The 19,667-nt window shown below is 38.7% G+C and overlaps 1 protein-coding gene across 12 annotated transcripts in view; it reads right to left on the reverse strand.

The window, feature by feature from the left end:
- The window catches only part of LOC125697360 (guanine nucleotide exchange factor DBS-like), a 141,720-nt gene that overhangs the window by 70,386 nt on the left and 51,667 nt on the right, over positions 1–19,667 (reverse strand). For 11 of the 12 annotated variants that reach the window (XM_048954440.1, XM_048954439.1, XM_048954446.1 and 8 more), the window contains 10 exons: positions 19,542–19,632; positions 18,214–18,333; positions 16,254–16,370; positions 13,137–13,286; positions 11,286–11,410; positions 9,604–9,718; positions 8,845–8,964; positions 7,791–7,982; positions 6,761–6,952; positions 6,223–6,400 (listed from right to left, as the gene is read on the reverse strand). In XM_048954440.1, coding sequence (XP_048810397.1) covers positions 6,223–6,400; positions 6,761–6,952; positions 7,791–7,982; positions 8,845–8,964; positions 9,604–9,718; positions 11,286–11,410; positions 13,137–13,286; positions 16,254–16,370; positions 18,214–18,333; positions 19,542–19,632 — 1,400 coding nt within the window. The remainder of the gene's footprint in view (positions 1–6,222; positions 6,401–6,760; positions 6,953–7,790; positions 7,983–8,844; positions 8,965–9,603; positions 9,719–11,285; positions 11,411–13,136; positions 13,287–16,253; positions 16,371–18,213; positions 18,334–19,541; positions 19,633–19,667) is intronic. The other variant, XM_048954436.1, reaches the window with a different exon arrangement.

Here is a 19,667-nt window from a genome sequence, read left to right on the forward strand (position 1 = left end):
TCACGGTTTGCTACTTGTTAGATTTTGCAAAGAAAGCACGTTTTTGTTTTGGTAATAGTTTGATAAAGTCAAACTGTTTCTCACAGAGTTTCATAACATGAGTGATCCTGAAAAGAGTAAATATGCAAGAATTCAGCAAGTCACCCTGATCTTGTATGCAGTGACAGTGAATCTGAGGAAATGATTTCAGGCTACGCTGTCGTGTCAGGTTTGTTTGGCCTTGCAGGCTCTGAAAATTTGTTCACAGGAAGTTGTCCAATGCTACTAGAAAATCATCCTTAACAAATGAGCCTCTCATCTGAGACTGCTATCCAAGGAAAAGTGTGAGAATGAACCAGGAGATGGACGATTGTATATTCAAATTGAATAGAAAATAATTTCTCAGTTACAATTTGTATCTTCAGTTGTACTAAATTTATAGTAAGTACACAATGTGTATTATGTAAGCACAAGGCAAATGGGGCTCCCTCCTCTTAGTTGCTGAACTGATACAGGCAAGCATGCGCATAACGGTAAAAACAAATACATCTACCAGGTGAAATGATGAAAGTCACTGGGTCAGGCAGCAAAGAACAAAAACACTGCAGTTCTGAGATGAAGTCTCTTTGGTTTTATTCTCAAAAAACTTTCTAACTCAATACGAACTTTTCCAGAATCAAAAGCTGGTGTTTTCAAATGCATCTAGTAATATTTTGTGCATGAAACTGGGCTATAATTACTTTCACTCTTTCTCTGGGAGAAATTGTGGATTGCTATTAAAAAGAGTGATTAAAAAAAAAAAAAAAAAGATAAAAAGATATTTAAAAAGATGCTCCTTGATCCAGCAAATTGCTCAGGTCAGTAATTAGCTTAGTCATGGCTTCATCAGTATGATACATTTCAGAAGGAAGAATGGAGAAAAAGTCAGATGTAGCCGTTGGTATTTTAGGGGAGGCAATTTGACACAGCAAAGAGTACCCTCTTTTAATTTGACCCAGAAATGAAAACAGGAAGCAATCTGGTTTTGGTTATGCATCAGAGCATGTTTACATCATTGTTCGGTCTACAGCCAGAGAGTGCTTCATGTCATTATATTTAAGTAGTTTTTAGAATAATTTAGAAAGAAACAGCCCAAATAGCAGCCAATTACTATTGCAGTAATTGCTGCAAAACTAGAAATGTTTAATAAGGGAAATGCCCTTCTAAGATTCAGTTCAGTTGGCTGTTTCAAAGTCAGAGAAACATAAAAGAGCACAGTGATCTACAGGAAGAACAGAGGCACAGGAACAAGTGTGCAATCTAAGGTCTACATGTTGGCAAGATGTTTTCATTTTATTGCTTTACTGTACTCCCCTGGACATTAGGTTGAAAATTCTAATTTTGAACTGGGTAATATTTTAAACTGTTTGCTGCTTTAATAGAAAATATTGTTAAGGAGCATTGGACATAGAGTTAAATTTTTGTTGCAAGGCTATTTATAATAATACAGGTTTTAGGTCTATTGCTTTTGTTCATCTGGTGGACTGCTTTGCTTCTCTTGTGGGGCCTTTGATACTGCTTGTTTTTTATGAACAAGTTACATGATAAATATGGAGTTGCTGTTCCTGTTAGAACAAATGCAACTCATCAGGTAGCAAGAGACAAATCATGCAGTCAAGGCTTATGACGTGTAGACAACACTTCTAAGTGTTCAAAGTACTGTGCTTTAAATTCAGGTTGTGTGAATTTCCCAGTCACATGCTTCCCCATCTTTTTCTTCAGTAGAAGAGTTCATGCATTCTCACTGATCACCCACAGCAGAATCAAAATCTTTCAGTAAGAACAGCCATGGAAATGACTGCTCTGCCAAACTGTTCATGGGGGCTTGCAGCGTGTGCTGTTGCATAGAAATGATTTACTATGGTTTTCTATGCTGGTGATGACAAAACAGCATGCTAAGGCAGCTAAAGAATTGCCAGAGCATCTAAGATTCATCATCAAATGGCTTGATACAGAAACTTTTTTCCATTCTTAGGCAATATAATCTCTGCTTCTCTGCTCTAGCAACATTGCTGTTGAGCCTCTTGAAAATCTGCCCATCTAGGAAGCATAGAGCGAGGCAAGTGGAATGTTATTCTGTAAGGAGACAGGCTGCTCAGTTTCCTCAGACTTGGCCCAATGTGATAGCAGCCTTTCAGCCACAAAATGGAAAGCATCTTCTCTTTTATAGAGATATCTTAAACTGTAGAACAGTTTCCCAAGAACCATTAATGAAAGTCACATTCATCATCTTTTCTGAGTCAGCTAATCTCCCTGCTGCTTCATTTCCCCTGTACCCATCCCCAGACTCTTGAAAGATATTCTCCTTTAATCCTCTATCCAGATGTTATTAGTTAGTGAGTGTTACGCATTAGTGACTGTGAGGAATGCTGGAAGGGATCCAATGAGCAGTCACACACATTTAAATGGGGTGGAACCAGTTTAGTTTTTATTATTTGAAAGACTAAAAAGCCTCCAGCTGTGTTCCCTCCATATGAATTTCATGTTCCAATTTGGCCTTCTAATATGCCTGTAAGGGTGAGTCATGGATTTTGCATGTGTGATGTGCTGCTGCAAATGATATTCTTTGCTTAATGAGCTAACAGAAATTTTGACTTCTCTGCTCCTGTACTTAACATTTATGCTGCACACGAGAAATCCCTGGGTGAATATTTTATAGCATTTAGAAGAGATGCCAGAAGTAAAGCAACACATGCAACCCTAATTTTGCCCTTTTTTTGCGAAGGCATCTTGGTCCAACCATTGATGAGTATTTTGCACATATATTATTTTCTCTCTCCCTCCCTAAGGATCCTTGCTTCACTCAGTGTGTAGAACACTGAATTAACGTGCCTCAGTATTCCAGTTTATCTGCATTTCTCAGTGGGGGCCCAGAGCCTTACTGTCCATGCAATATATCAGTCTCTGCTCTGAAAATACATGTGCATATTTTTTAGAATAGTCCTTTTTACAACTCGTATGCTTCACAAATATCCACTAAGTTTTTTTCACAGCATTTCTCAGAGATAACAGACTGTTATCAACTACACTGAGATCTGAGTGCTATGGCTGAAGATCAAAGGAGATCAGACTAATCTGGAAGACCAACTTGACATTTTTAAAATGGAACTTTCACATTATTAAAGATTATGTGTCATTTAATATGTTCAAGAGCAAATCCCCTGCCCAGCAATTCTGATTTCAGTCTGTCACTGTCCTTTCAATAGATCTTTTCATGTAGTGACATTAGTAAAATTTGGTGGTTTTGTTTTTACTAGGCTAACACCCACATGAGTTTTTATCAGGATTGGAACCTTTACATTTACTGCACCAGCTTCTCTCCCTCTCATGTCAGAGAGAGTAAAAGCAGCGGAAAATGGTCACAAATGAAAAAGATCCAACCTACAGTGACAGTTTTCGGTTCTCTGCTTTGCTCCCACTAGGTATGTGACTAAATACACTGTAAGAACTTGCAACAAGAAGTTGCAACAAGATGGTACTCTAAGGAAACAAGCACTGCAGAAGGAAAAGAAACATATTTGATCTTTGAGTGCCATACATTTTGGCTGACAACAAAGGAAATGAGCTGAACTGCAGCAAGTTCATCTGTAATGAGCATGTATGAGCTGAGAAGTTGTTTTTTTTTTCCCAAGTGCATAAAACTCTGCTAAATCCAAAAGAAGGAACAAAATCAACTGACACTGCAGTGTTTCAGCTTTGGCCAAAAGGTAACTAAAATAAAGGAGGTTTTAGCCTTCTTCACTGAGATAGCTGAACCATTTCTATTGCATTTTTCAAGACGAGAAAATGTCAGGCTGAATAAGAGAGGCTTTAGGAAAAATTCATTCCAAAGAATTGAAAATTGGAAGAAGTAAAAATGAATGAAAACAGAGAAATGCTAACTACAGCCAACCCTAATAATTTATATTACAGTTGACCTTAAAGGTCCCTTCCAACCCAAACCACTCTATGATTCGGTGATATATCTTTGATGCTTTGTGGCACATCCCACTGTGCCTGACAACCTACTGGCAGCATTAGTCTGCATGGCGTGACTTTGTGAACCTGTTCCAATTCACTCCCCTAAGGGACTTTGTAAAGAAACGCAGTCCGCAAACAGGTAGCCAAAATGATGCTGTCAGAAAAGCCTTTCTCTGAATGCCACATCTTTCCTTCCAACACAGAAAGGGCCAAGTTTAGCCGTTAGCTGTATTCATGCAGGCTTCCGTTGGTAACGCTCGGACATTTTCTTGAAGTTACATGTCATACATACTGCTAAAAAATTTCAAGGCATTTCATATAAAAGTGTCAGAAGAACTATTTTCTGTCTTTTTTAGGTTGTTCTATGAATAATATTTAAGCATATTCTCATAGATAAAACTAGCACCAAGTCGACCTGGTACAGACTTTTTAAAGTTGCTGAGCGCCTTCATTCCGACACCAGTTTTCCAGTACTGAACAGGTCTGTAAAATTCTCAAGTTCATTTGCAAAATCAAAATGAGAAGAATTTAAAGTTTTGCCTCAGAATTTCCAGACCCATAGAAAAGCACTGGGGGCAATCTGGGTTGAGGGAGAGTTTAGAGTGCAGCTCTGAGCTGCCTTTCTGTGGATCTTCCTTAAGCTAAGACTCTACCAATAGTCACCAGAGAACAGAAGGCTATCATTACAAGAAACTGTCACAGTCATCTCCCTGATAGAAGTCTGCCCTTTTTCTCATATCAGCTCTCCCTGTGTCACCTACACATATGCACAGGTAAAATGAAATGTGCCACAGCTGTATTATCAGACTACTTTAAGCATTCATATCTTTTAAGATTTTTTTCCATCAGTACACTGGACTGGGTTGAATTTTCCCTACCACTCCTTGTTAGGGAAATAGAGAGTCAGCAAGTAAAAACAAAACTAAACTAAACAAAATGTATTCTGGAATGAATACAACTTCTTTCCGTTCACAGACAACTATTGCAGTTCTGCTGTGGCATTGTTATATCTGCTGCCTAGGGACAAAAGCCTCTCTTTCATGCTTTCTATTTCTGTTGACTACATTTTATTGTCTTTGCCTGCCTTTCTATTTATTGAGCCTAGGAGTATGGTTGTTTCCTGTTAGCATATTCTATTTTGCAAGTTTTTAGAGATGTTCAGGCATGTTCCAGATGACAAATAATGAAGAGTTACAATAACTGACTCAAAAAGTTGCTCTTAGCCTCTCATGATGATTCTCTATAAATTCTACCCATACAGAAATGCTGACTCTGTTGCTCCCATGAATGTGAAGAAGAGGCACAGAGGAAATCCCAATGGAGGGTAGCTTCAAGAAGAACAGAATATCACAGCCTCGTTTTCAAGGCTTGGAGTAGGACTCAGTGTCCTCATTTCTATTCTCAGCCACATCTCAGACTCAGGCTGTGAAGCCCCTTGGTGAATCAGTTGCTTTATTTAAGCTTCAATTTTCTTTCTGCAAAAGAGAGGTGAAAATACTTACCAGCTGCACAGAGTTTGCAAAGTGCTTTGGCATTCTAGGGACGGAGCAAATTCAAAGAATGATGCTTTGTAATGGACCATGGGATAAGACCCAAAGGATGCCAGTAAACACTATATGTATACTACTCATGGCACTTAAACTGTCAAATGGTTACTTTACCATGGGGCTTAAAAAGCCATAGACTCTGTGAAGTTATTCTAACCAATCAGTACTCTAGTAGAAGATTCCCTCTTAAAAAGCCCTTGGTTAAAGGCACACGCTAACCTCAAAACAGGAAACTTTCTGTAAGTTCCAAGAAGAAGCAATGTTCTAAAAGCAAATTACTAAAGAACTACATTAGAAAGTGAAAAAATGGTTATGCAGAGGATAAAACAATGTTACTGTATGTTCATTGTAAAAGATATCTTCATGCTTACTTCACATACTTGCAATGAGTTACCTGGTTTGCATTTTCAGTGAAGGATTAGCAATCTATGACAATAAGAAAGTGTACAGAAAAGTGTTCTGTAGACAAGACCTAAGAAGAAGAGCCTGATTTTTATTTTTTTTTTTTTTAAATCATCCTTGTTTGTGTGCTTGCAGTGATAAATTACTTCACATTCATTTTTAAATTCTGAGCCTACAAAGCTGACACTGAACATCAGGTGCAAGTTTTCATTCTGATGAAAAAAGTTAAGCATGACCATGCATAACAAGAGCCCTGACACTGCTGAGTATCTGAATGCAGATATTAATGGCCCACCTACTCCTGCTGGTCTGGTAGTTTTTGGTGATGCTCGTTTCGGGGAAGATTCAGGATGTGGGGCAACAGGTTGTACTGGTCGGGTCTGTTTGGCTGCTAGCTTCTTCAGACTCACTTGCCTCTTGTCAAACATTTCTTGTACATCTTCTAGTTTTTGTAAAATCCTTTGGGCATTGGCCTAGGCAAAGAAAAGATGATTGTAAGTGCTGGACTAAACAAAATAAGATGAGACTTGGGTTAGTCAGACTCGGTGTATTAGAGCTAAAGATAATGCAACCCAGCCCACGTAATTTGCATAGATCTGTTTCACCAAGTAGGGCATCGTGAGTCATGGAATTTTCTGCAACTACCCTGAAGAAGTATGTGTTATTCTAGAACTGCTCATATGAGTAAAACCTCTCGTCCCAAGTGCTCACCTCTGTGCCCTTTTGCTGTGGGGAAAGAGGCACATTTATGCAGACTCATATAGGGCCCAATAGTCTCTCATGAGCAAGACAATCACTGTTTTGTGAGTGCATACACGTTTGAGGTGTTCTACCTTTATTTCGGGTGTGAGAATCGTGTCAAACTGATTGTAGAACTCCTTTGGGTTAGAGAGTTGATGCTCCTTTGCTGTTGCCAAGAACTTCTCTATTTCAACGAGTGCAGTTTCAGCTCCCTCTTGTGACTGGCACTTGTCCACAGCTTGGGAAGCTAAGAGGTAGATTCCAGCTTCACACCATTGGCTTGCCTTTAAAGAAAAATGGGACAGTAGGGACTCCATTGTCACTGAACGCCCATGTTGAGAAGTGCCATTTCTACCACCCCATGGAATACAGATTGGCACTAATGCATCACTAAAGGGAATTAATGTTGCTTCCTCACATGCAGCAGGTCCTGTCCACAACACATCCCACCTAAGAGACATAGAACACTAGCAAATTAAATTTACCTCTCATGGGGTAGATGGTTCAGTAACACAAAATAATATTCTGAGCAATAAGAATGCTACTGTAGTTGCTGCAAATCAAATCTTTCTGCTGTACAACCTCATTTCAGTGTTTAATTACATAATTATCCAAACCCAAAAATAAATATTTAAGCTATATAAAAATTCTCTAAAACTTCACAGGCCCATTAAACTCAGTTAAAAATACTCCAAAGCAGGTTTTCAGAATAATTTCTGGTAATTCCTTTAAGGAATTAGCATGCAGACATTCTCAGAGCACTTAGCTTTCTATTCCAGATGGATTTTATAAACTGAAAAACAAAAGAACAAGCAGTAAGCTATTTATTTTTCAGCATCAGAATGTGTTTGTTTCTCATTTCAAATTTAGCTCTACCTCAATTCTTTTTTAGTTTCATACTTTAGTGATCTTAAGACAATAATTATAGGAAGCATCTGTTATGGTTTTTATAGCAATGGTTTCTGAATGAAATGGAGAGAAAAAAAAAGAGTCAATCTTTGTCCTCTTCATGTAAGTTGCTTATAAAGTAAGTGCTTATAAAGTAAATGCTAAGTTGCTTATAAAAAGATTTATTTTCAGTAGAGCCTTCAGTAGGGCTGTACTCTAAAAAGACTCACTCACCTTATCTAATTGCTTATGCAGCTCAAGAGACTTCCCCAAAATATCGTACTTCTTCTTGGTCTCATTAGTAAAGTCATCACAAATACGCCTGAGTTCAACACACTTTGGTCTAATGGAGTCAACTGCATAATGGTTGTTTTGGATGAGCTGTTCTCCATGGAGAGCTAGAGTCTGGGCTTTCTCCAAAGGTTCCTGTTAAATTAAAGAGAATCAATTCATAGTTACATCTCAAAAGATGTGTAGGTAAAGGCAATGCACCTCTGTAACTCATGCTGTAGCCTGGAGCTAACAGTTTGGGATATTCAAGTAGCTGATGTGTTTTCAAATTTGCACTGAAGACCAATTTAATCATTAGCATTATTTTTCTACTGTTCATTCTGCCTCCACAGTCTGCATTCAGAGATGAGTACCTAAACAGCCTTAAAATCATACAGAGCATACATCTACACAAAAATATTCCATCGCATGCTTAATCCAAGTTGAGAGTTAGTAAAGCAGCACAGTACAGAGGATGAACCAGAGCGAAGTCCTAGGATGAGTCACATTTTGTCAGGCTGTGTGGGCTGGGCTCAGATCTGAAGAGCTTTGGATTACAAATTCTCTGAGGAGCGGGCATCTTCACAGAGGAGCAGAACGTAACAGGCATGTGTGGCAACTTTTTAAACCACAGCTCATAAATGTGAAGTTTCCTAGCCTTTTCAAGGGCAAAGTCAATCAGAATGAGTTTAAACAATTTGTGGTACTGAAATATTTTCTCTCCTCAGCTATTAGTTATCAGCTCCTTGCTGAATACTTTTAAATACAAATGGACTTCTTCCATTTCATAGAAAAAATTCAAACTACATCAGCTATTGTTGGTTATTTGCTTCATCTGAGTACAGTGTTGTTTACAACTACTGGATTTGAACAACCTCGGATTCTGGAAATTAGGATGTGAATTTTGCAATTAGAAATAGTGACCCATGAAAAGAGTGTAAGTGTGATGTAAGGATAGGGACAGAAAAACATCTAGATAATCATGTCTGGATGCTAGAATACTATATTGAACACAAACCTGTCCTTTTTCTTCCAGTTGTTTCTGTTCCCTTAGGAGGTGTTCTACTCGAGTCACACTGTCTCCAACGTCAGAAAAGCCTGCTTGTGCTTCCATGAGATTATCCAATGTTAATTTTACCTAAAACAAAAGTAAAAAAAAAAAAAAGAACAACAAAGCATACACATCACAAGACACTCAAAATTATAACAAATCTATGACTTCTAAACATTCACTTCCATCTTTTACAGGAGTCCACATCTCAAATTTAGTATTTCAATTCCTTTCAAAATGGTACAACTGAAGAATGAAGAACCAAGCAAGTAATTATCTAAAGAGTCGCCCCCATTTTTTAGATTTATTTAGGCCCAAACAGTTCTGAAGATCTATGACTCTGCAATCTGTCTTACTGTATTATTCCATCCTTTGCATTCAGGGCTGGGCTTTCCATTTTTGTTTTCCACTGATTTGGTAGGGTTGTGTGCTTAGCATCACACAAGAAATGATATTTGCTAACATCACACATAAGCACACAATGATTTATCACGAAGTTTGTGTTTCACATCTTGGCTTAAATGGCTGGCACTTTCTCCACTGTGATTTACTGAAATGTTGTAAAAGATTAGATTAATACCAAGAATTTCACTTTTGAGTATGCATTTTATTTTATAATGAATGGCTCCTCTCCCCACCTCTTTTTTAGAATGCCGTTTTACTTGAAGTAAGGGCAAGGTTTGACCATAGTTGCCGAATGCTAGATACGACCAGCCAATGACTTACTTCTCTAAAATCATGTTCAAAGTGTCGAAGCTGCAAGCATTGTTCTAGTTTTAGGTGATGCTTGGTCCAAAACTGATCAAAAGCCTTTTCTGTTTCATCCAACTGAGCCAACAACCTATTAAGAAATTAGAATAAAAGAGTTATTTCCTATGGTTAATTTCTTTGAACTTGCATCAATTGATGTCAAAAAGCACAGTTTGGAGATGGTGGTAAGCCTATACCTATAGAAGATGTAGAACAATGTTTGATGTCAATTTTCCCCTGAGAAAAAGGGAACAAAGACTGAAGTAGAATAGACAAGAGTGTGGTGATGACAGATAACTACATGGATTTACTGTGGCACTTGTAGTCCCTCCTCCTGATCTGCAGCAGGAATATATACCTGCTCCATGTGCTGGCAGCCAGAGACAGCTGTCTCTCCCCAGCTTCCACCTAAACACTCAAAGATAATTAGCTCCAGGCTAATACAGATTGAATACAATGCAATTGTTAATTTATGGAATGCTTAAAGCAGAACTCTACAAGTTGCTTATTTTTTTCACCCATCAGAAGTAGGCAACAAGTGAATCATTTTCCTTGTACATCTCTCCTAAGCACAATGAATTAGAAGCTCATAATGCCTCCCATTGATAGTGTTTTACTTCATGTAAATAATAAAACATTTATTCACAAAGAAATCAGTATCAAGTGAAGTGTCCAACAGCACACTAGTGAGTCATTCTCACAGTCCCTCAATGATCTATTATGTATATTACAAAGTAGAACAGTTTAAATAGCAAGAGAAAAGGGAAAAAATGAAAAAATGAAGAAATATTCTTCTCTGAATATCCTATTTATTAATATCTGGACACCCTTCAGGCAGGCAGGGGACCAGGCAAATGCAGTGAATGCTAGAACCAAGTAATCAGGGCAAATACCAATAGCTGACACTGTTCCTGACACTGTAGTCAGAAACAAGTTCTGTTCTCAATCTATCAACGAAAAATCTCATTCTAATCAAAGCTACCTTTGAATCCAAGATGAATTTACAAATTCCTTCATTAATTAAAGGAACACTGATTAAAGGATTTCAAAGTAGCCAGTAAAAAATATCAGTTTGACATTTGGCAGCTTTGTTCTCATTGAATGCAGACACACTGAAACTAACATGACATTTCTCTATCTACTGCATTACATGGAACAGCAGAAACTTGTAAGCAGTGACTAAAATCTGTAATAACCAGCATTGTAGGAAGGAACAGTAATTACTCTCTTTATAAATCTGCAAAGGTGCATATTTCAGAGTATCATCTACATCTGATCCTCCTCCAGTGTTTCCACAGACATGCACAAGCACATACTCTTTCAGATCACACGGATTCAGATGTCACGTTTTAACTAGGCACAGAAACATGGAAGATGTTATGGGGAAAATAAGTCCCACATCAAACCCTCCATTGGGAAGGTAGTGGGCCAACCAAAAATTACCACGAAATTCAGGACTTGTTTGAACATACTTTTCGAGTTTAATCCAGTAACTTCCTCAAAGTCCTACTTACTCATGTATCCAATAAACCCTGAGTAACTAAACAGTGGGAATTTATAGTATCTATATTCGAATAATTTAAGAAAGGACATAAATGACATTTGCATTTCTTAGGAACAAATTAGCAACTTGTGCAAGGTAGTCAATCTGCACCAACCTTTCCACTGTTGCCACATTTTCCAGTTCATCAGGACTGAGTTTGCTGTTGGCACTTCGGGTGACTGGCTCCCTAATGCACGTCAGTAATGTGGCCCCCTGCTTCACAGCTAGTTTCAGCTCATCCTGAGGAACAACGAACAAACAAATTGTATGCACATATTCTAAGAACGCTCCCATCTCTTAGGTGGACAACACAGTAATGCTAAAGGAGGATACTTCTGTAGGTAGCAGATACTAGGAACAAAAACACACCAGTGCTTACCAATAATGACATGTCTTTCTATGAATGCAGAGAATAAACCTGTTCATTTTGAGCAGTAGATATATTTCTGAGAAAAAGAATATTGCATAATTTCTGAGCATATTGCATTTCTGACCAGGAAACTTTCAGAAGAAAATATTCTAACACAAATTACATGTGCTGTCAATTGTTCAGCCAGCCACATCACACTTCTTAATGGAATTTCTTTAAACAACATTATGAGATGATAAGCCACAGTCTGCCAATTGAAAGGAGACCATGAGAGGAGAAAATAGACAGCAAAGAGCAGATTCATTGATTCTGCAAGTCAGCAAAAAATTCATTTTCTCACAACTGAATCCTTCACACAGATTTTCTATTAACATATTTGCTTCCTCCACATTGCTTTGAGTGGCAAAGCCCCCAAGACACCAGTATAGAAACACTTATCAAAAACTTTCTTCAGGAACCCTTCCTGCTGCTACACAAACCTGCACAGCTCTCCCACTGAGGGAAGATTAACAATGGTGCCTTTTGCCATTGTATTACCTGCACTGTTCTGCCAGCTTTTATGGGAAAGAGTAGCAAAGACATAGCCAAAGAGCTAGGGGATGCTTTATGCAGCAGCTTTAGAGCTGCAGAAGAAGCTTTAGAGCATGAGGAAAGTTACAATAAAAATGTAATCAAAGAGGAAACTGGCATTAAGAGCCAGGCTCCAACATGTGGGAGAAACCATTATCTTTTGACCAAAAGCAATTGAGGCAAGGCAGCTCCTGACTGCCTGAAGAATTCTGAGTATTCTTTCTTTGGTACTGTAAGAGCTTTTCGCAAGTCATGGCAATTCCTTAGGTTCTGAAGGCAATTATTAGAAAGAATCAGAATGGCTGCAAGTCCTGCTGTTTAACACAGCAGTAACACATGGCTGGGACAGAACTGCTACTAAAGGCAACTTCATCGATCATCAAAAAAAGCCATTTAAATGCCATCCCAAACTAAAAAAAAAGTTGTTTACTACCCTTCTTCTATAGGAGGAAAGCTCCAGGCCCTTACTGTTTTTTATGGGTAGAACTCTGTTCTTCATTCCCAATTGAAGCTAATGGTCATTTCTGTACTTGTGCTAAAATAATAAATTTCCTTTTGTGTTTAACCTAATATGTTTATTGACAGCAATAACATTTTCTTTTGAATCTTACTCTGCAAAGCTAAACAGGCACTAGCCTCTTTTTAATGCTTTTAATCCATTCTGTAATATTTTAGTCATCAATTAAACAGACCGCTATCTATTCCTAGATTATCCTTACAGATGTTCTCTACATCTGCTCCAGTATGAGTTCATCCTTTCTGAAGAAAACATCATCAGGAGCCCATGCTGTTCTAGTTGTGATCTCATTATACCCTCCTATATAGCAGCAGTGACACTTCCCTGTTCTATCATTCCTGAACCTGTGGAGTCCTTTTCCATAGCTGCACTGAATCAACTTCCTGAATCCAGTTTTCTTCTCCTATTCAGTAGTTTTGAGATGATAGAATCTCAAATGATGGCAGAAAAACTTGTTGAATTAAAAACCATATATTACACAGATTGAGTTGACACAAGACACCATTCACCTTGAGCTTGCTATGGTGGTCAGTGTGTGCAGATAGAAGCTCCTCTGTGCACTGCACATCATTGGGAAGTTCAGTCTCTGCTAAGTCTGTTCCAAAGGTCTGTAGCATCTGTGCTGTTGTTTTCACTGTCATTGCGAAGTTTTCAATAGCCTGGAATGGTGGAAGAACAGAGTCACAAACTGCTTACTTACCACTAGCATGCTATCTCAGTTCTTCAAACACATTATTGCTGCAGTGCCTGTAAAGCTGGCTATTTGCCTTTTTTCAGTGGATGTGATGGAAGTTACTGGTTGAATCCTGTGCCACAAAGGATCTTTTCACAAGACTACAGGTTTTACCATATCCATGAACCAGATGGGGAACTTCCAGAGCTTAAGAGACATAATGAAACCACAGAGGACATCAGCTTCAAAGCCCAGATGGGAGTTTCAGATCCTTTGCCCATGCTTGCTGGAAGTCTTTGTTGTGTTTAAGGATTTTAATTAAGGCTTTATTTAAGTTAAGGAGATGCCACAAGCACATACACCAAAGCCTTTTTCTTTTATGTTTATACAGCCACTGTTCACTCAGCAGCAATCCATCTCCCTGTAGGCTTCTCAAACTGTGCATCTTTGTTCTGCCTACCTGTATGTGATGCATTCCAGTCACTTCATCCCATCTGGCCCTATTACCACAGCAATACAAGAACTCTCAACAAATATAATTCATTAAATTCATTGGAGCATCATTTCTTTACAGAATCACAGAATGGCCAGGATTGGAAGGGATCTCAAGGATCATGAATCTCCAAACCCCCCTGCCACAGGCAGGGCCACCAACCCCCCCATTTAGTACTAGACCAGGCTGCCCAGGGCCCCACCCAATCTGGCCTTGAACACCTTTAACGTGGGTGCACCAACTTAAATTTTGACAAACTGTGGTTTTATTGCAGAAAGTAAAAGTGAGAAAGGCTTCATAAGAATGCTGCCTTTTCAGAGTAGAATATACTGGTCAGACTTATGAGATGCAACTAAAACCTTTGTATCTTGTAGCAAGAGCTGCACAGGATATTTTTTTGTGATCGTGCCCCAGTTTCTCTAGGATAATCAAAGACTGTACTGTTACACGTAGGTCTTTATTCATTACATTTTTTTATCAGAACAAAACAATGTTCTGAGGCACAAAATAGTACTAAAGATGTTCTTATTCCCAATCAAATGTTACACAGCTATTGCAAGCTGTATTCCCTTTTCTAGCAGTGATGGGAATTCCTAATTTGCAACTACTTCAGTCGAAAATTTGCAGTGTGCTCTGTGAAAAACAAACTGAAGGTAGATTATTATTCAAAAGATGCAGTGATAAAGTACATTCCACTTTATGTGATCATAAAGCATGCCCCAGATGAGGCAATGCTAGGCAAGTTCATAGCCGTCGTCTTTGCCCCTTGAAAATTCATGTCTGTTTTCAGCAGCAGCAGTATAGACTGATGTACAATCTGGCTCAGTTCTTAGCAGCTGTGACATGTTCTCTGCAGTGAAACTACTGCATTAAAGTTGGCTAAGATGCTGCTCTTCTGACTGCAACACAGACAAAGCCATCCATAATCAAGGGCTATTTACTAAGAGACCAGCATACTCTGTGAGCAAGAAAGCTCACAGACTCCTAGCTGTTTAAGATAAGAAAGCAGAAACAAAGAAAAATGTGGTGAGATTGTTGAGTCAATACCATTTAGGAACACTTTAAAAATGTTTTAGATAAAAACATAAAAATATTAAAAAATAAAAGAAGAAAACAGAAAAAAATAATCCACAACCCTGGTAGGCAAGATTTGGCAGACCAAGACCTGAGAACACTAAGATAAGCAGACAGTGTGATGAAGACACTGCACCTGCAAGACTGAAGGTCAGGCTTCCTCAAGCTGCCATACAGGCCAACACTTCCTTGATGGCAATCTCTCACCCAGCAGAGATTCCCTGGCTAACTGATTCCACAAGCACTGTGAGCACATCAGTGTTTCATTTAGTTGCACACATGGCTCCACTCATTCTTGTGTGTTTGAGTAATAAATTGTTTCATATTCCCAAGTTCTGACTGTGGTTTTGTCTTCAAGTCTCTAAGCTTGGTGAAAGTTGTTTAGACTACTTCCAAGCTACCACAGAAAAGCCTTTTCTGAATGTTAGACCTAGCTGCAGGTCAGCAACAATACTTACACCCAAGGCTTCTCAGAACACAGCAAAACATTGGGCCTCCTTAGATGTGAGCTCTAAACATATCAGTTTTGCAAGTGGACCCACAAAGACAGATGGAAACATTGCACACAGCCTCGGGAAAATTTGTTCATCTTCTAGGACACAGCTTTGCACCCCTCCACTTAGATGGAATAGTGGAATAAATAAATAATAATAAAACAAAGGAATAGACAACATTTCAGCAGTTTACATGCCAAAGTCTGGGGTCTGCTTTTTTTTTTAAATATCATAATATGGCTCTTCTGTGAGCCACAATGAAATGTTTGCACTGTTTCGAAGCAGCCACTGAAATATATTAACCAACCCCAAAAGGGAACAAATAAACAAACCTGTAACAAGTTTCTTAAAAGGCAACAGAAGAGAAAGTTTTCCAGCCTTCCTACAATTATTAATTGTTCTTTAGTTATTCAAATATGATTCATCTGGAGTGTATATTTACATTACTCAGAAATGAAAACAAAGGGAAATAAAATCCAGTGTTATGAGTATTTTTCTTCACTTAAAAACATGGATACAATTGCCCACTAACGTGACAGTCTTGACCTTTCATTCCGAACAGTGCTAAAGCATATGTCCAACTGCAGCCATGAACTGAAGACCTAAGAATCTCATCAATTATTCAAAAGCTAAGGATGAGGGAAGTTCAGCTGAGTAATAATAATACAACATTGTAGGACCAAGTCCAGTCAATAGTGAGATATAAATTACTACTTCTACTACAGACTTTGAGGGAATTTTCTCTGTTTGAGTAATGGATCTCCTCTTTCCATGAGCCTCTAGTAAAATCTGTAGGCTGAAGTGCAGCTGCAGAATTTCTACTTAATTGTTGCTTTACATTCATCATCTGGGTACAGGTATAGTCATGTGTGAGAACAGCACCAGCACTCACAGTTCGGTGATGTATCCACTGACTGTGGCCGTACTCCAGGGTTCCTCCCAGCTCCCGGGTCAGCTGACATTTATCAATATAGCCGTGAAGATCAGAGACAGAATTTAGCATGATGATCTGAAACAGACCCAAAAACAATGGACAGAGAGAAATAATGAGTCCTTCAGTCACTGCTCCTAGGATCTGGGTTTGCCTTAAACACACATAACCACGGGGCACTTCCACCATTGTCAGTAATTTCTCATAATGTATTTGTTCATATAATTGCCACAGCTTTTTTTCCTTTAGATTTTGGCTTCTATAAGCAGATGGCCATTCTTGAACTACCCATGATTTGATATCATGTTGCCCCTTGCTAGGCCAAGGAAGCAGCCATTTTCTTTATGCCTGAAAAGCAAAAGCATGGGATGTATAATGCTCACATAAACCTCCATCAAAAGAACTCTTAGTTTTTGCAAGACTGCTCTCTAAGACATACATGGACATACCCAGGTTAGCTCAAAATTCTGAATGTCCAAAAAGACTTCAACCAAAATACGTATCTTGATCTGCATGTAGGAAAGGTAAGTTATTGTTTAACACTTAAAGCAGTGCCTAATCCCTGCCTACCATTAACCTCTGTTCCAACTGTGACAGTTTTAAATAGGATTTGAAATGCAACACCATCATCAGATAGATTGCTAGAAGTACAATCTCTGGTATAACAGTTGCTAAGGTAACACTCCATGGCTTATTTAGTACAGGAACATACATTTTCTAAAGTGCTATAAAATTAGAAGATTTTGTTTTGTAACCAAGCCTAATTTTTACATGAAATTTGCTTTTTTAATAACCAAAAAGCCACCTGTACTGAACTACAGTCAGTGTCACAATTAACATAATTTAGCAGAATGAACTCATGGTTTGTTTTCTGTACTGTTAGTCTGCTGTCTCTTATTACAGTAGAAGCAGGAAGCACAGGAACTTTAAACCTAGGTACTGATAAACATAGCAGCGATTGGAACAGAACCATGGGTCTTTTGTAAAATGATTTAAAGCCACAATTAAAATCCAAAACAATCATATGAAATCACTCCAGTAAAGTCATTGTGGAGTACAGTACAAGTAAGTTCCAGGATGAAATATCATTAACAATCATCATTCAATTGTATTTATAAAACAGTTTGAAACCACAGGCAAACACACAGCTAGGAACAACTCCAAAAAGGGCTCTCATAGAATAATGTCAAACTCTTTCAGGATTTATAGCCTGCTTTAAATCACATTCTCATCAACCTGCAGCATATTAGAAGTACTAAATATCATACTCTTAATCTTGAAGATCATAAAGGCACTAGAAACAAGCAATGCCAGCAGGCACTTAACAGGGCACTATTAAATTATCAGCAGTCCATAGTGCAGAATTTGCCCTTGGCTTACACCGCTCCGAAGTGCGAACCTGTGTTTGCCTGGAGTGAGGAGCTCTACCTTTGCGTCAGGGGAGCAGCTCTACTGAGTTAAAAAGTCACTATGTAAACTGAGTCACATTTTATATCTAGACTGATGTTTCACATGGGAACACATCCATTATAATCCTGTGAGGCATCTACTGGTAATTTACTCTTTGGCATTCCTGCAACTGATTGTAGAAAATTCCACAAAAACAATTTAAAGATACTATTAGTATACATACAAAAAGGTCTGCCCTTTCCAAGGATGTTTCAACCACTGAAATGAAACAAGAAACAACTTATCTGATCCAGGTAAATGTGTCTACGTGCCTCTCAAAGCTTGTTGATCTCGCTGGGGTTTCAGTTTAGGCTTTATTGACCTTATATTTACCACACAGACCCAAGATCACAGTCGCCAGTTGCCACTTGCAATCAAATTATAATTATTCGGTTATGAGAAATTGCTGACATATAAGAGCTGCAGATGTGGAGATAAGGCAAACACATGGACCAAAAAAATCCATGCTTACCGGTACCTTCATTTTAAAGTCATCTCGATAGAGTTTAATGCCAATGTCAGCAATTGCCCTTTGGATAAAGCGTGAGGGACGCAGGACAAACACCAGCTGCAGGTTTCCTGGAAATGCTCCCTGCAAGAAACATAAGATTATTAGAAAGCAAATCTCTGCCTTGAAGAAAGGCCAAGGGAATTTTCAGCCAAGTGTTTCCTAAGGGAGCAAAGTGGGGAAGACACACTGAACCTTGGCCAGTCCAGCTGCTAATGACATCAACTGGTCCATTCAGCACATGTCCAACGTCAGTCTCCAAAGCCAACAGAAACACTGGCCTGGGGATTTTACTGCCCAGTCATATATAGATTTCTGGCAGGGATTTAGTACAGAGCTCTGAAGTTTCTTCACTTGTGCAGCCATACCTGAAGTGCACCAAGGCCCCTTTGCACTACCACACCATGGGTCACGTTTTTTATTTTATTTATTTTTTGGTTCAGCCTTTTGAGGGTAAAATTCACTACTTACAAAAAATGGCTGCCCACATTGGACTTGGTGAAAGAAAAAGGTGGCATAAATGAATTCTTCAGACTGACCTATCTATTCACTCCAAAGAGGATTTTTAATCTTTCTAACCTCACATGTGTTTCTCCCACACACAGGCATTCAACACATTCATCAGACATGGCCCTGCCTTCAACATCCAGCCTACATATCCCACACACTCCTCCTCTGAGCTCATCAAGCATAAAAAAAGAACAAGAAGAGGGCAGCTAAAAAACAACAGTCATCTCTTGATCCCTAGCCTCTAAGCACCTGCACCTCACACAGTATATGTTCCAGATAATAGATGCTTTAGAACAGCTGCATTTATTACTACTGAAAAACAGTGTCTTAACTCACTTTCATAAATGAGATATAATAAGCTATTGATAGTTTCTAACAGATCACTTACTGCCACATGAACACAGATTTACTGGGATCTGCTCCCTTCACAAGCGGGCTGCAAAGTCACTCCTCACAATGCACAGAAGGGCTCCTCTGTTAGACTCTTCTGGAAACAGCTACAAATTACTAGAATACATACTGCAGTCAATCCAGCACATACAAAATCTGTGCTAATTCAGCAGTAAACAAGACCATGTTTTCTGTTACTGCAGCTTCCTCCTTCTCCTATTTAAAATTCAAAAGCTTTGGGACTGGAGAGAATCTGCATCCACAGCCAAAAAAAAAAAAAAAAGAAAAGGAACTAAAAATGCACACATGGGACTTCATCTTGTCATCTTGTCCTGAAGGTTCAGCAGACAATTTGAATTTCTAGAAGATAAATAACAAAGACAGGCACTTACTGCTATCCGTGTCAGGGATGCCTTGACTGCGCTCCATTTGTCTCGTCGTCTGTCTATGATGATGATGAATCCAATGCTGGCAGCCTCCAGACTGCACAACAGAAGAAATAAATATGCTAGGTTATA

This window comes from Lagopus muta, chromosome 9 (genome assembly GCF_023343835.1).
Source record: "Lagopus muta isolate bLagMut1 chromosome 9, bLagMut1 primary, whole genome shotgun sequence".
In the NCBI taxonomy this organism is placed as follows: Eukaryota; Metazoa; Chordata; class Aves; order Galliformes; family Phasianidae; genus Lagopus; species Lagopus muta.